This window comes from Danio rerio, chromosome 24, assembly GCF_049306965.1.
Source record: "Danio rerio strain Tuebingen ecotype United States chromosome 24, GRCz12tu, whole genome shotgun sequence".
Lineage (NCBI taxonomy): Eukaryota > Metazoa > Chordata > Actinopteri > Cypriniformes > Danionidae > Danio > Danio rerio.
In genome coordinates this window covers 29443346-29458920 of record NC_133199.1, presented here as the reverse complement: position 1 = coordinate 29458920, position 15575 = coordinate 29443346, and the positions used below count along the sequence as shown (strand labels likewise).

Below are 15575 nucleotides of genomic sequence, written 5' to 3'. Positions count from 1 at the left end.
CCACACCAGGTACCACTCCTGTCAGCTAAGAACAAGAAACTGAGGCTACAATTTGTACAGGCTCACCAAAAGTGGACAATAGAAGATTGGAAAAACGTTGCTTGGTCTGATGAGTCTCGATTTCTGCTCCGCTATCCGAATGGTAGGGTCAGAATTTGACATCAACACCATAAAAGCATGGATCCATTCTGCCTTGCATCAACAGTTCAGGCTGGTGGTGGTGGTGGTGTAATGGTGTGGGAGATATTGTCTTGGCACACTCTGGGCCTATTTAGTACAAACTGAGCATTGTGTCAACGCCACAGCCTACCTGAGTATTGTTGCTGACCATGTCCATCCCTTTATGACCACAGTGTACCCATCTTTTGATGGCAACTTCCAACACCATTTCATAAAACAAAAATCAACTAAGACTGGTTCATGAATATGACAATGAGTTCACTGTTATCAAATGCTCTCCACAGTCGCCAGATCTCAATCCAAAAGAGCACATTTGGGATGTTGGCAGCCGACAAATCTGCAGCAACTGTGTGATGCTATCATGTCAATATGGACCAAAATCTTTGAGGAATATTTTCAGTACCTTGTTAAATCTATGCCACGAAGGATTGAGGCAGTTCTGAATAAAAAAGAGATAGTGCTAGTACCAACCTGGTACTAGTAAGGTGTACCTAATAAAGTGGCTGGTGAGTGTATCATATAATATAATTGAATATAATAAAATAAAGGCTGGTCATTTAAAATTGGAGAGAGAAAAAAGTATAACAATTGTTTTATATGCCACTAAAATTTAAGATGCTGCAATTGAATTTGATTGTTTGAACAAATAATTGTCATTGAAACATTCATAGGTATAAAGGCCATGTCTATTATATATATGGGGGGGTGCACTAATATGCACTAATATGACTATTTTTAATTAAAAATTTAAAAGAAATTTTATTAGACCTTTTTAAAATAAAAACAAATATTAATATGTCTCATGATAATTCAGTTTTAAATTATAAAAAGTTATAAATTTTAGTTTTGGGGGGCTTCTTCAAGTTTCATGCAGAACTTTTTAGGATCTCCGCAGTTCTGTCTCTCTTCACTTTATACATCACTGTTTTGGTCAAACACACTTGGTTTAATTCATCGTTTTGCCATTCAGTGTTTCAATTAGACAACTCAGGATCCTCAACCAGTCTCAAAACACTCTCAGAGATTTGGCTGCTCTCCAGTTTTGCATAAATTTCACAGTTCAGTACATTGAAGTACATAGTTTTTTCTACTCCTTTTTTTCCACCGACTTTCCTTTTCTCATTGTCTTTGCTTTTCCAACTTTCCATCAGCTGCTGGATGAATCTGATTGTTGGCTGTTTATTTTCTAGGCTGTACAGTAGTAAATCTTTGCTCCTGTCTTTGCATGTGGCCAGTTTTACTTCTCTCTGTGCTTTCTGATGGACCGTATCCTTAATCTTGTGTATGCTTGGGCATTCAATGGATTCATATGTATATGAAGAGTTTTTATGGAAAGATCAAAGTGTCTATTTTTTGGGCTGAAGTGTTCGGTGTTTGTAATAATTGTTCTCTACACTGTGGTTAACTGTTATGAAAATCTTTCTCTTTTAGCATTCATAGCCAGAAATACATGCATAGGTAAAAAAGTGGATTTTTGCATATATTGGTCATAATGTGATCTGTCACATCAATAGACAAACACACTGCATAATCATGCATTTTCAAGTCAGTATGGAATGTACAGAATGATTTGTTAGTGAATATATTTGAAATGATAATGAATGAGTTAGATGAATGTTAATGAATGAGTTAAAGAAATGTTTTATTAATGTACAATGCCATGTTAACTAAACAAATAAAGTAAATAAATAAAGATTATGCCACCAAAACATGTTAAACCAGATGTTTAAAATGTCCATACTTATTTTCCTTTTTTTCAAGTTTGTTCTATAATAACAAGAAAAGCTTTGTGGAAGATCAGCTCACATTTTAACCAATTTATGGGTCAAAGTTAAAAATGACTATTAATTATAAAGAAAAACATTACAGTTACATTTTGCAAACATTAATGAAGTGTCTTGTTTAATTTCTTTATACATTTAGTCATACATATTTTTTCATGACTTACAGGTGTAACCAACTGAATTGTCATTTATTATTTTATACCAAACAATATATATTTTCAGTTTTTTTTTTTAAATCAAGAATCATTTGACATAAGACTCATAATTTAGTCCCAAAATATTAAATAATTGTTGTGTCTTTGCCACTATCCTTCAAACCACTCGGTTTTACCCATTTGCAATTTGAATTTAATTACCTATGTTTACTAAATCAATTTTGTAAATTGAAGTTAATAAAGAACTCTTCATTTAAAGTGTCGTCTTTGACCCATATGCAAAAATCCAACAAAACTCTTTAAACTGGCTGGCAACGGTTGTAATGACTTCAACAAAAGCCTATATTTTTATATAAATCATTTCAGTTTGAGCAAGTAATGTTTACCTACCAAGAAGACAAAATCTGGATACACTTCAACAACATAAAATCATGTATTCCATGTACTTGTGAATGGCCTTGTGTGAGTACTGTAATGCAATGTAGATTCAAATGTGTTTTTACAGTCATACCTCCATGTTCAAAGTAAGAAGCTAGATTTTCAGATGTTTGAGTGTGTTTAAGTAAATAAATGCACACTAGGTTTAATTTTGTGCCAATAAAATCTACTGTTCTGCTCTTTTTACTGGTTAACTGACAGTAAGAATTTGATAAAGGATTAGCTAAAAAAATTGTTTAGATGCACAATAAATAGAAAATGTATATAATTAGGAAAGCATTTAAACTGCTGCCTTCTAAGTTTTTTTTTTAAAAAGAGAAACAAAACCCAAAGTTTTAACAATTTTTCTTAAGTAAAACTTTTATGGGGCTGGTTAATTTATTTATTTGATATAACTGCCCAACGAGCATTTGGTTTGTTTAAAAGATTGTCTTATAGACCTTTTGGCTATAACAAAAATTTGATCTGTCCGTGAACATCTAATAGACGTGTAACAATAGTTCATAAACAGACTATAGTCATCAAATAGACAGGAATGAATACACATGTGAAGTGTGTGTGTATTTGATGACTTGTCTATTTGTGAACTATTGTTAGACATCTATTAGATTTTAAACTGACGTCTTTTAAACTTTGACATCATGTAAAAGACATCTAATAGACGTTTTGGCTGAAACAAAAAATTGATCTGTCGGTGAACATCTAATAGATGTCTTACAATAGTCCAAAAACAAACTATAATCATCAAATAGACATGATCGAATGAATACACATGTGAAGTGTTTGTATTTGATGACTTGTCTATTTGTGGACTATCGTTAAACATCTATTCGATTTTAAACTGACGTCTTTTAAACTTTGACATCATGTAAAAGACATCTAATAGACATTTGGCTGAAACAAAAAATTGATCTGTCGGTGAACATCTAATAGATGTCTTACAATAGTCCAAAAACAACTATAATCATCAAATAGACATGAACGAATGAATACACATGTGAAGTGTTTGTATTTGATGACTTGTCTATTTGTGGACTATTGTTAGACATCTATTAGATTTTAAACTGACGTCTTTTAAACTTTAACATCATGTAAAAGACATCTAATAGACATTTTGGATAAAACCAAAAAAAATTTTGATCTGTCAGTGAACATCTAATAGACGTCTAACAATAGTCCAAACTATAGTCATCAAATAGACATGAACGGATAAAAACACATGTGAAGTGTGTGTATTTGATAACTTGTCTATTTGTGAACCATTGTTGGACATCTATTAGATTTTAAACTGACGTCTTTTAAACTTTGACATTGTGTAAAAGACATCTAATAGACGTTTTAGCTGAAACAAAAATTTGATCTGTCGGCGAACATCTAATAGACGTCTAACAATAGTCCATAAACAGACTATAGTCATCAAATAGACTGAATGAAAACACATGTGAAGTGTGTGTATTAAATGACTTGTCTATTTGTGGACTGTTGTTAGACAACTATTAGATTTTAAACTGACGTCTTTTAAACTTTGACATCACGTAAAAGACATCTATAGACGTTTTGGCTAAAACAAAAATTTGATCTGTCAGTGAACATCTAATAGATGTCTTACAATAGTCCAAAAACAGACTATAGTCATCAAATAAACTGAATGAATACACGTGAAATCTCTGTATTTGATGACTTGTCTAATTGTGGACTATTGTTAAACATCTATTACATTTTAAACTGACGTGTCTCAAACTTTGACATTGTGTAAATGATGTCTAATAGGCGTTTTGCCTTAAACAAAAATTTGATATCTCGGCAAACATCTAATAGACGCGTAACAACAGTCCATAAACAGACTAATCATCAAATAAACAGGAATAAATGATACATGTGTGAAGTGTGTGTATTTGATGACTTGTCTATTTGTGGACTATTGTTGGACGTCTATTAGATTTTAAACTGATGTCTTTTAAACTTTGACATTGTGTAAAAGACATCTAATTGACGTTTTGGCTGAAACTAAGAGTTGATCTATCTAATAGATGTCTAATAATAGTCCAAAAACAGAAATAGACAGGAATGAATGAATGCACAACGTAAACACAACGTGCTTGGTGAGTGTATTTTGTTTTTCTGCTGCTCACTAGCACTGGCTAGTGATGCAATTAAAAGATTAAAATGTTAGCAATTAGCACATTTTAAAATAGTTAAAACATTTTTTATCTGAAAATGCAAATGTTTAATAATGGACAATTGTAATATTAAAAATAGTATTTGTGGTAGTTTCAAAAGGTCAGAGTGAACAAGTGTCGACTGTTGGTTAGGGAAATTACTAGAAACAAACAATCCTATAAAGTACAAACAAAGTTCTTCTCACCTGCAGGGCTTTGACGTTGGACGACGGCTGTTTTGACATTGTGTGCAGTTGTGTCCACGTTCCTGCTGTAGAAAAGACAGGGACAGAGCGAAGTCATAGATCAGACGGACTCTAAATGCATGTGTTTTGTCTGCGCCTCTGTATTTGGGGAAAAGTGAAGCCCCCCTGCGGCTCTCAGGTGCTCATGGATAGTCTTTCGGTTGCTTAGTGAGGAACAGGTAGAAGCTCTTTGCCCCTGAATCATTTATGTTAACATGGAGAGGACAGGCCTGGGATACACACACGCTATACACACACTTTATACGGAACACTGTAGACTGATGTTGCAAGTGAACGAACGCTGCGTTCAAGCTTTACATGAATTTTGGATATACGTCTGGGGTGGTTTGGTGAAATAGGTGCTCAATAATAGCTCGGGCAGACTGTATCTAATAAGCAGACATGTTTCAATAGCAAGACTTATGTAAAATATCAATTAAAGAACAAATTTTTCCACGCTTCATAGTGAAACATCCAGTGAGTGCCACTAAGAAAAGTGTTTCATTGCCTTCAAAACAGATAAATGTGGCAACAATTATATTACATTATGACAAGCCGTTTTAACATTTAATCTACTAAACATTTTTATTGTTACTATTTAAATATTATGTAGCAACGTTATCCATTAGCTACTAGTGCTCAGACCCTTGGAACGTTTTACATCTTATCTTTTAAAGTACTTAAAATGTACTTATTCATTAGATATTTAATATTTATTAGGTACTAGCTTTCATTAATTAGATACCGATACCTATTAAATTGACACTAGTACCTATTTATTATATACTAGTACCTTAGGTACTACTTAATTGTTAGATACAACTTATTCATAAGATACAAGTAGCTGTTTCAAGAGCAAATAATTACGCTATTGTTACTAGTAACAAATTGTCATTGATTTGTACATGGATTTACAGTAAATATGAGGTTGCAGCTATCCAATTCTGACCATATATTCCAAATGTGACTAGTATATTCTTGGATACTGGTAGTTATTCATTATACTAGTACTTTTTCTTTGATACCTATTTGCTAGATTGTACTTTATCATAAATTGTTAGTAGTTATTATTAGAAACTTACTCATTGGTAACCACACGGAATCTACATGTGCAGAAATCCACAGATTTTTTAGCCCATCGTTGATTCTGTTTATTTACTGTAAATGTGTGTAAATTCATATTTATTCAGTTTTTAAATTAATTTTAGTAATATTATTGAGTAATATGAAAATATTTATATGATTTATTTACAATATAGTTTGTAAAGTAATAGTTTCTGTCTTTTATAGATATATTATATGAGAGACTTGTTTTGTTTACCAAATAATGTGGATTTTATTGGATTTGAATTGTAAACATTAAATAGAAGTTAAAAAGGTATTACTTTTTATTTCATATATTAAGGTTTTAGTTATGATGCTTCCAATATAATTCTGTATAAATCAGCAGATTTTTGCCAAAATTCTGCGCAGAAATAGCAAAAAAATGTCCATAGATTCGGTCTGGCCCTACTCATTGGATACTAGTACTGTAGCTGTTTCAAAAGTGTCAATTTGTCATTAACTTATAATCAGCTTTGTAATACTAATACTTATTGCTAAAACTGAACTAAAACTTATATTTTGTTAGCAAGATGGGAACACTTTATTTTAAGTACCAATTAACTCTCTAAAACCTCTAAGTGCCATTTTTAATTTTTTTCTACAATGAGCGTTTTTCTCAGCCTCTTATGTTTACGTTTAGTTATTTCATATTAAAAGCGATGAAAATAACCTATTCTTTGCCATAAAGGTAAAATTACTGAATCAGGACATAGGAGTCTAAAAAAATGCTAACGTGAGAAGAAAATTTCAGATGGCACTTCATATGATTTTTTTCTACTTTCCATAATCTTATTCCATATCTAAACCCAACTAAACTTAACCCAACTTAACGATATTATCAAACCATTAACATACTATTAACTCAGACCTTTAGCTCAATAAAGTACTGATTTGCAGCTTATTAATAGATAGTAAGGTAGTAAACTAAAAATATCCTTAATTTACCAGTTTTCCATATTTTGTGATTCATTAGTGTTTTCCATTTATTTACGGTTGTGAATTACATTATGGGATCTTGATCTCGACTTTGATGTTGAAAATGCAACTCTACAGATTAACAAAGTGACTTTTTAGTAGTGTGAAATAATATGTATGAGACATAATAAATAGAAAAATAAGTCAAAAATGTACTGGCAGTTTATTACAAAGTTTTTGTACCATAATATAGTCTTTTTTTTTCAGGCAATTCACAGGCATATAATAAAAACATGAATTACAAAATACGTAAAACTGCTAATTCCAACTCATTCTGAAAATTTACCTCTATATACATTTCTGGAGAGCACCAAAAACTTCCCAGGAGCTATGTTTTTTTATTTTTTTGTAGTTGTTTTCACAAATCCACCAGAAGACTGATCAACTGACTGACCATTCGACTGACCCACCCTCCTCCTTCCCTAAACCCAACCAATAGTGTTTTCAAAAGCAATACAGAAAAAGGAAAAACTCTCGCCTGATTTTTACTATGTTTTCTGATTTTACCACATTGTTACCCTGTTATTTACTTGTTTATATTATTTTTTGCCTTTTGTTTTTGTCTTACTTGCTTTCTGGAGCCATTCTTCACAGGACTTGAACCCCATCGTCGAGGCCAACTCCTCTCCACCAACGTACATGGCGAGCTAACTGGACAAACTGATAACAGCGAGAAAGCTGTCCATATGGAGGTAATCGGTCAGCTTTTAAGCACAATAAGGAAAGTCGTCATACCGCCCCTTAGTGTTTGTTTTCAAGACGAAATGCAGCCATATATACTTCTGGCTACATAATTCGCAATCTCCTGAAATGTATATAGGGCTACGTTTTCAGAATGAACCTATGTTGGCTAATTTATGGGTATTTTTACATTGTACTACCTTACTAACTATTAATAAGCAGCAAATTAGTACTTTATTGAGCTAATAGTCCGAGTTAATAGTTTGATAATATTGTTAGTTGTAAATAAAGTGTCACTTCAAACTATAGCCTCACATATTTCCCAGAGATGGGTGGTGGCTGGAAGGACATCTGCTGCGTAAAAACTTGCTGGATAAGTTGGCGGTTCATTCCGCTGTGGCGACCCCGGATTAATAAAGGGACTAAGCCGACAAGAAAAATTAATAAATGAATATAGCCTCACATAATATAGTTTATATTCTCAGTATACTATATACATAGTGTTTTTAATCTAGAAACAGACATCAAAAATAAATGATGTACATTGTTATTATTGAATGATTCATTTACATTATTAAACGCTGCCCTTTCCTAAGAATGAGCCCTGGAAATGTTAGAGAAGGCATTTACATAACCGGCTACCACAAACCAAATGCGGAAACAAACACATTTCAAACAGTGGAGGATGAATATTGAATCACACTAATTGTGTGTCTCTGGCAGGAAGCTGTTGGGAAATATGTAAAATCATCCAGTGTGGTAATGAACGCAGCTGTAAGCAGATGAGCTTTGATTATGAGCTCGCGGGGAGCTTTCTGCCCATAATTTGCCGGGTTATGCTGCTGATGGAGCGTCCCGCTGAGAACACCTGGGTCAGAAGAGGAATCCTCCTGTGTGCTGCAGCCATCACGCATGCCTGCAATATTTTTATAAATACTCTCAGTCTCTCAACATCTCTCTCTTTCCTTAATTCAATACAGATCTCGTTGGTGAGGCAACATTCAGACAAAATCATTGACTTAGGGGGGGTTTCACGCAGCACTCACCCCCAGGTTATTGGCCCTCGAAACAGCCTTTAACGCCAGGTAAAGGAATACTTCACACTTCAAAATTAGTTTCTGTGACCCTTTTTAAAATTAAAAACATGACTTTACCCATTTACAATATTTATAAGATTATAAACTATATTTGTTATTCTAAAAACACGTTTTGGGTTTTTTTTTTTATCAATAGTGTCCCGGTTGCAAATTAATTGTTTAGTCTAAAGGCATGCGTGAGTACTTGACAACAATACTTTCTTTGACATCAGTACTGTAAACTCCTATCTGTTGTCTGATTGGACTTGCAGTAGTGGCCTCCAGCAGCAGTATGGGCTTCACCAAAGACTGCATCAAGTGTGCAAAGGGGGCACTGATGAGCACACCACAAAAATTACAGATAGGACTTGATACGGACTTGTAAATTTAGCGAGCATGTGCCATTTTAAGTCTGTGTAAAATCAAATTTTACAATTTTTATTTTGCTAGCGACATTGTTAATAGTGAACAGTTAATTCCTAAAGTTAATCCACACAAACAAAAAATAATATTAGCCATCTTTAATCAAAGTTTGACCATTTGCTTCCACTTTTGGTGTGGAGGGTCTTCTTTGTTGATGTCAGTTTGATGGCTTCATTTATTTATTCATTATCTTTCAGCTTAGTCCCTTTATTCATCAGGGGTTGCCACAGTGGAATGAACCGCTAATTTATCCAGCATATGTTTTACCCTTCCAGCTGCAACCTAGTACTGGTAAACACCCATACACACTCATTCACACACGAAAACTACAACTAATTTAGTTTATTCGTTTCACCTATAGCGCATGCCTTTAGACTGTGGGGGAAACCGGAGCACCTGGAGGAAACCCAGGCCAACATGGGGAGAACCGGAAGAAACTGGGGCTTTTTGCTGTGAGGTGACAGTGCTAAACACTGAGCAACCGTGTCACCTTGACAGCTTCAGCCACAATATTTTTAACCAAGTCCATTCTACCATTAGTTTGCTATGAGAAACTGATGCACAAAAAGAAATCCTGTCTCCTACTCAATATTCTGTTTTAGCTGGAGGTGCATCAACATACTGACATAAAAGTCTCAGCAACATCTGATTCATGCTGACTTTTAAGGCCACAAGACTGAAAGTCTGCACGAAGTGAACAGATTCAGAGTGTTTCTTACAAAATGATAACCAAATCCATATAAACAGATTGTTTTGACACCAGTGTTGTGTGTATATATATATATATATATATATATATATATATATATATATATATATATATATATATATATATATGAGAAACCTTTGGGTTTTTGTATATTGTTATGGACCGGCAGGAAGATCGCTGGTTCAAGCCTTGGCTGAGCCAGTCAGCATTTCTGTGTAGAGTTTGCATGTTCTCCCTGTGTTTGTGTGGGTTTCTTCCGGTTTCCCCCACAGTCCAAAGACATGCGCTATAGGTGAATTGGGTAGGCTAAATTGGCCATAGTTTATGTATATGAATGAGAGTGCATGGGTGTTTCCCACTGATGGGTTGCAGCTGGAAGGGCATCAACTGCGTAAAACATATGCTGGTTAAGTTGGCGGTTCATTCTGCCGTGACGACCCTTGAATAATAAAGGGACTAAGCCGAAAGAAAAATGAATGAATGAATGAATGAATGAATGAATGAATGTACCACATCCATAGTTATAAAATGTAAGCAAAGTTAAATTAACAGTTCCAAGTTACAACAAGTTTACTTACTTTTTAAAAATAAAGTAACAAATCACTTTTTACAATATACATCCAAAAAGTCCATTCAAGAAACTTGATGCCAGTCAGGAAAATATGAGCATAAAACCTTTATGTTAACTTACTTAGGAATGTACAGTATGAAATCTTAAGTAAGAAAACACTGGATTACTTAGTTCCTCATTAAATATTGAGCAGTGTAAAATGTGAAGTATTATTTCAGTTGTGAAAAGCTCTACAGAAAGGGTTAACAACCTTAGCAACCGTAACCAAGGGTGATGTTTGCACATCAACACCATTACTTCAAGTGGAGTCAATCCTGTTGAGCTAAATTTACTATTCAAAGAGCTGAGCACTACGGCAGCTGTCCAAACCTCCACAAACATACCCTCCTAAAACACTCCAGTGCCCTGAAATATCAGTCAGAAGCCTAATTATAGATTAAAAACAGCTAATCAGAGCATCAAAAATACTACCTTTGCAAAGAAATGAAGCATCTTTTTTGGTTCCTTAAATGCATTTCACCTTCTGAATTTCTAAATTCACTGTTGTTTCGCTGAAATCTCACACTGAATATTACATGTTCAAGGACTTCCACGATGCTTATTTACAAGGTTTATTTACATGACATAACCAACAATTACCGGAAACATCAAACATTTTAGACCATTCCAACCTCTCAAGATTTTTCACTTTCAGTAGTATATCAGTGTAAAAGAATCATTCGATTTAACATTCAGACTGACACTGTTTACTATGTCAGCCCTCAAACGTCATCACAGCTCTATGTTTAGATGTGATCTGACTCTGCCGCACCAGATAGACCACAAGATAGATAGTAAACTCATTTACATGCACAGAATGTTGATGCTTGTCTAAATATACAGTGAATGTCTTAATTAATCCTGTGTGTTGTTCCAGAGGTTCATACGTAGGCCTGATTTCGCTTAAGTCATCATCACAAAACTCATAAATAATTCAGAATCAAAACCAAAAGATCGTGCATCATATATCCTAAAAAATAAGTTAGCAGGAAAGTGGTCAATGCTTTGATATATTGGTCTCTTTCTATGGCATCATTACCTCTACATTTTCTTTTTGTCCTTTAGCACTGTATAGTTTCACACACACACTAACATACACATCTTCCCTCTGTCCTCAAAAGTTGCATACCTGCTGGTGTTAAAAGGAAAGTGCTGTTCCCTGGTGTCAGACACACAAATGTCAATCTCTCTCTCTTCTGTTTCTGTCTTTGTCTTCTCTTTTGAGGTCTGGTTCTGGTTCTGTTCAGCACCTTCTCTGTCTGTTTTTCTGTTCCTCTCTCTAGGCTGTGGAGGAGCAGGGGATTCCGTTCATATCTGGGATTTGTTCACACTATAAATAGTCGTGTGATACACAGAGGAGACCTGCTTTCTGTCCACTCTGACTGTTCACTTTACGGACAGCCCTTATATATAAATGCACACTATAGCGCCAATCACTGTCCTGCCACTACTGCACACACACTGTGGGGTCTCACTAATAACACACACTGTGGGGTCTCAGAAAAGAGAGAATCTGGAATTTAAAACGGTATTTAACCAAGAATACAGGCTTATGAAAATGAATAAGAACTATTATGGGTTTTTTTCACTTAAGGAGTAAACCTGTGACACAGTGTCAAGTGACATTGTGATGTAATGCAGTCTGTCATAGGTTTTGTTTATATTGAACAATCAGATGCTTTTCACATGTTTATATTTATATGTTAGTATTTATTTCAGTAGTTATGAATAAACTTCCCTAAAAACTTACTATGAATTATAATATATAAATATTTGTCATTTTATTATAACTTCACACACATTTGTACTTAGGAAATATTAACAATTTTATTTATTAATAATTGAAATATTATATTTGATTGTATATAAACAGTTGAAGTCAGATTTATTAGCCCCCTGCATGATTAGCCCCCCCTGTTTATTTTTCCCCAATTTCTGTTTAACAGAGAGAAGATTTTTTTTAACACCTTTCTAAACATAATAGTTTTAATAACTAATTTCTAATGATTTATTATATATTTGCCATGATGACAGTTAATAATATTTTATTAGATATTTTTAAGACACCTTTATACAGCTTAAAAGGACATTTAAAGGCTTAACTAGGGTAGTTAGGTTAACTAGGCAGGTTAGGGTAAATAGGCAAGTTATTGTATAACGATGGTTTGTTCTGTAGACTATTGAAAAAAGATATATAGCTTAAGTGGGCTAATCATTTTGACCTTAAAATGTTTTTTTTTTTAATTAAAAACTGCTTTTATTCTGTCTGAAATAAAACAAATAAGACTTTCTCCAGAAGAAAAAATAATATCTGACATACTGTGAAAATTTCCTTGCTCTGTTAAACATCATTTGGGAAATATTTAAAAAAGGCTAATAAATTCAAAGGGAGGCTAATAGTTGTGACTTCAACTGTATGTATATATATATATATATATATATATATATATATATATATATATATATATATATATTTATATATTATATATATTATATATATATAATTATACGTAAATACAGTATGTGTTTATTAATAATGCAAACCTACATTTTTTGTGATATTAAATAAAATAAATATGTAATATTTATATTATATATTGCCTAAAATATCAATAAAAAATTATTCAAATAAAATTTATATTAAAATTTTTAAAATTCAATACATTATTTTATATTTACTTATAATTTAATATAATATATAGTTCTGTCCGGTTCTTAAATCTGATTGCCTGATTGTCATGCATTATTCCCGTAATAAGAGCACTCATACAGCCTCTTCACTCTTGTGTATTACTCCGCCCACATAGAGTGACAGCAGATTAATAAACTCACTGCCGTTTGACAAATGTTCCAGCTGTTGGACAACATAATTAGAGCTGAAGATCTTTTCCCAAACAAGAAGGACTCGACTCAGGCTTGCACACCTCATTCAGCTTCATCGTCGCCTTAAGGCCGGATTGTGAAGAGAAGGGGCGAAACAAATCACGCAGAGCCTTTATCTTAATTTCCTTATTGCCAAATATTCGTCATAAATTAGAATTATTTAAATTTAGTATGTTAGGAAAGACTTATTTTAATTGGTGTGTTGGCCAATTTAAAGGCTAAGTGTATGTACCTTGGTCTATTTTTAATGCTGAGATGTTACAATGTTACAGAAGACTTATTTTATTTCTTTGTTCCAACCTCTAAGTGGCCTGTTCACCTTATTCTTCGCCGACGAGCGGGTGCAGCCATTTGCATCTTTTTGGCTTAAGACTTCCGGTCTCATTCACTTCCATTGATTTTTAGACGTTAAAAACTGCTCATTACGCTGCTTGATGTTGCAAACTAATATTTTCATATTATATTATTCTACTTGGTCTGTATAGTCATGCAAACATTTGTTTGTAGAGCAAGTAGTTTGATCGTTTTCTGCCGTTTATTATTCCTAGTCATTTCTTACATAAGCGACTGAATCGAAAGTTCTAAAACAATCGCGAAAACAGGCACACTTCTGCATTTTAGAATAAGGTCAATACGTTTGTTATGAATAAATTATGTTAAAACACGTATAAAGGACTCATTCTTGAAAAAAGGCAAAAGAGCTGTGTGCATGCGCACAGTTGAATAATGTTGGGCTGTAAACGGGTTCGAGCTTTTAAAAAGCTGTCAATCAAAATGTACTCGTTAGGCTCAGGCCCCATCAGGCCTAACTTTAATGGCTGGATTACAGCTCTAAACATAACGTACTTTTGAGGCTTTTCAGGCGAGAATGTAGTTGTTTAGTTTGCAACTATGCCGTTTATTTATACAAATAGTGCCTATTTTGTTTACATTTTTTGTTGAATTTCTGACATTCACCACATTTGCAGCAATCAGTCTGTCACACTAAGCAGAGGAACATTAGAGCCTAATATGAGATGGCCAGAAAGTGATTAATTTTTTATAAGTTGTTAAAATTTTGGTATTTGTGATGCAGCAAGTCCAGAGACTGTTGTGTACACTATGATTTTATATAAAATTAATGTGTGATAGGAATATGGTCATAAACAAATATTTTCTTAATTCAAATGAGTAGCGGTTTGGACCCAGAAACAGTATTCCATACATCACCAATACGTTATGACTTAACAAGTAGATAATCTTAAAATGAAACCAAAATAATCTGTTTTGTCATCACTTTAGACATTACGCTACGGAATCATTCAAATACTAGCTCTAAAATGACGTTGATGAACTGGCAACGGTTTCTGCTGTTCCGACGTCAGCTGAAGATGTGAATGAATGGCGGAAGAAAGTAGTTCCTCATACAAAAGGATTTTGAGGCTCTCCGTGTTTGATTTTATATACACGATTATACCGACGAAATGATATCTCGTAGCAGTGTGATGTGGCTGTATAGCGTCACTGGTGGGGGCACTAAGGTACTTGGACTGCGGTCACGAGCCAATGTACACCTTCCACTAGTGCTGATATACATATATAATTGAGATTTACTGAGGCCTATATTAATTAGTTTATACAATTAATTGCATATTAATAAATAAATAATTAAATAATATGAAAAGTTAAGAAATACACAAATAATCCTAAATAAATTCTATATAATCATATTATTTTAAACATTTATTATATAGCAAAACTATAGTCTAGTCATCTCAGATAGTTTGCACTTCACTGTACACCAAACACATGAATGTCAATTCCTCTGATTTGCATATATGTATTTTGTAAAACTATTTTGGAGACTAAACTGTAACCTAGATGGAAATGCTCTCAATAATATGCATGAACGTTCTAGAGAATGAACAAATTGCAGCATTGCTGGAGTACATAATGAAGACGGTGACAGATGACCATACTCTGACCCTAGACCGATACAGGAGCCTGAAACCCTGACCCTGCGCTGCCCTTACCTGTCCAGCTGCCAGCGCGAGCTCCTCACCCCCTCAACCACAACGGCTGGTCTCTGTCAGGTCCTCTTCTGCTCGCTTGCACACACTCAGAGAATCTCAGAGCCACAATACTTATTAAGATCATGACCTAATTTAGGCTCC

At 33.8% G+C, this 15575-nt stretch overlaps 2 protein-coding genes across 10 annotated transcripts in view; one reads left to right on the top strand and one right to left on the bottom strand.

The window, feature by feature from the left end:
• cnksr2a (connector enhancer of kinase suppressor of Ras 2a) overlaps positions 1-8806 on the top strand; it is a 218235-nt gene extending 209429 nt beyond the window's left edge. For 2 of the 7 annotated variants that reach the window (XM_073940788.1, XM_073940787.1), the window contains exon 22: positions 8702-8806. The gene's annotated coding sequence lies outside the window, so the exon portion shown is untranslated. Of the gene's footprint in view, positions 1-1370; positions 2740-7634; positions 8154-8444; positions 8671-8701 lie in introns of those variants that run through there. The other 5 variants (XM_073940798.1, XM_073940783.1, XM_073940782.1 and 2 more) reach the window with 4 other exon arrangements.
• The window catches only part of smpx (small muscle protein X-linked), a 29951-nt gene extending 14376 nt beyond the window's left edge, over positions 1-15575 (bottom strand). Inside the window, exons 1-2 of one of the 3 annotated variants that reach the window (XM_005162767.6) lie at positions 15435-15575; positions 4923-4987 (exon numbers count right to left, since the gene is read on the bottom strand). In XM_005162767.6, coding sequence (XP_005162824.1) covers positions 4923-4961 — 39 coding nt within the window. In that variant the 5' untranslated portion in view covers positions 4962-4987; positions 15435-15575. 3 annotated transcript variants of the gene reach the window in all.